The 890-nt window shown below is 46.0% G+C and overlaps 1 gene segment (V, D, J or C); it reads right to left on the reverse strand.

Moving 5' to 3' along the window:
* Positions 1–254: 254 nt before the first annotated feature.
* Positions 255–647, reverse strand: LOC131837288 (immunoglobulin heavy variable 3-23-like). The segment is given in 1 exon segment: positions 255–647. A coding segment is annotated over 1 exon segment (393 nt).
* Positions 648–890: the final 243 nt, after the last annotated feature.

Raw genomic sequence — 890 nt, forward strand, 5'->3', positions numbered from 1 at the left:
ATTTTTAATCCATTGGTACTTAGGGATGGGAATAAACAAGGTAGCTGATTCTGTATTTTGTGTATTTATATCATTTAAAAAAAAATTTGTGTAGTTGTTTACCCATTAGAACAAAATGTTTGTCAGAGAGTGAAGTAAGCACAGAATCATGTGTCCAGAGAGGCTTCCTGTGGGGAAACTGCTCTATGGAGAGGAAGCCCCAGACCCTGACAGGAAACCTGCTCATAACCACCATCTACAGCTGCTCCTGGGGCTTACGACAGAATTCGTGAGTAGTGTGCACCCCCTGGTGGTCCAGATCCCGTCCTACAGTGAGGTTTGTGTCTGGGCTCACACTGATATCCCCTCACTGTGTCTGTTGCACAGTAATACACGGCCGTGTCCTCGGCTCTCAGGCTGTTCATCTGAAGATACAGCGTGTTCTTGCCGTTGTCTCTGGAGATGGTGAATCGGCCCTTTACAGAGTCTGCATAGTATGTGCTACTTCCATCATAGCTAATACCTGCGACCCACTGCAGCCCATTCCCTGGAGCCTGGCGGACCCAGCTCATGCCGTAGCTACTGAAGGTGAATCCAGAGGCTGCACAGGAGAGTCTCAGGGACCCCTCAGGCTTCACCAGGTCTCCCCCAGACTCCACCAGCTGCATCTCACGATGGATACCTGCAGACACAAGACATTCTGGATAGGAAATTCTCACATACCCACCGTTTCTCTCACACACATTCACTTGCATACTTAATGTCTATTATTCTCCATAAATTACTTTTTAAGGGAATAAAAAAAAAAAGTTAACTATTTCCTTTGCTGTGCAAAATATTTTGATCTTGATGAAGTCCCAATAGCTCATTTTTGCCCTTTCTTCCCTTGCCTTTGTCGATGTTCCTAGGAA

The sequence above is a fragment of the Mustela lutreola genome, chromosome 7 (assembly GCF_030435805.1).
Source record: "Mustela lutreola isolate mMusLut2 chromosome 7, mMusLut2.pri, whole genome shotgun sequence".
In the NCBI taxonomy this organism is placed as follows: domain Eukaryota; kingdom Metazoa; phylum Chordata; class Mammalia; order Carnivora; family Mustelidae; genus Mustela; species Mustela lutreola.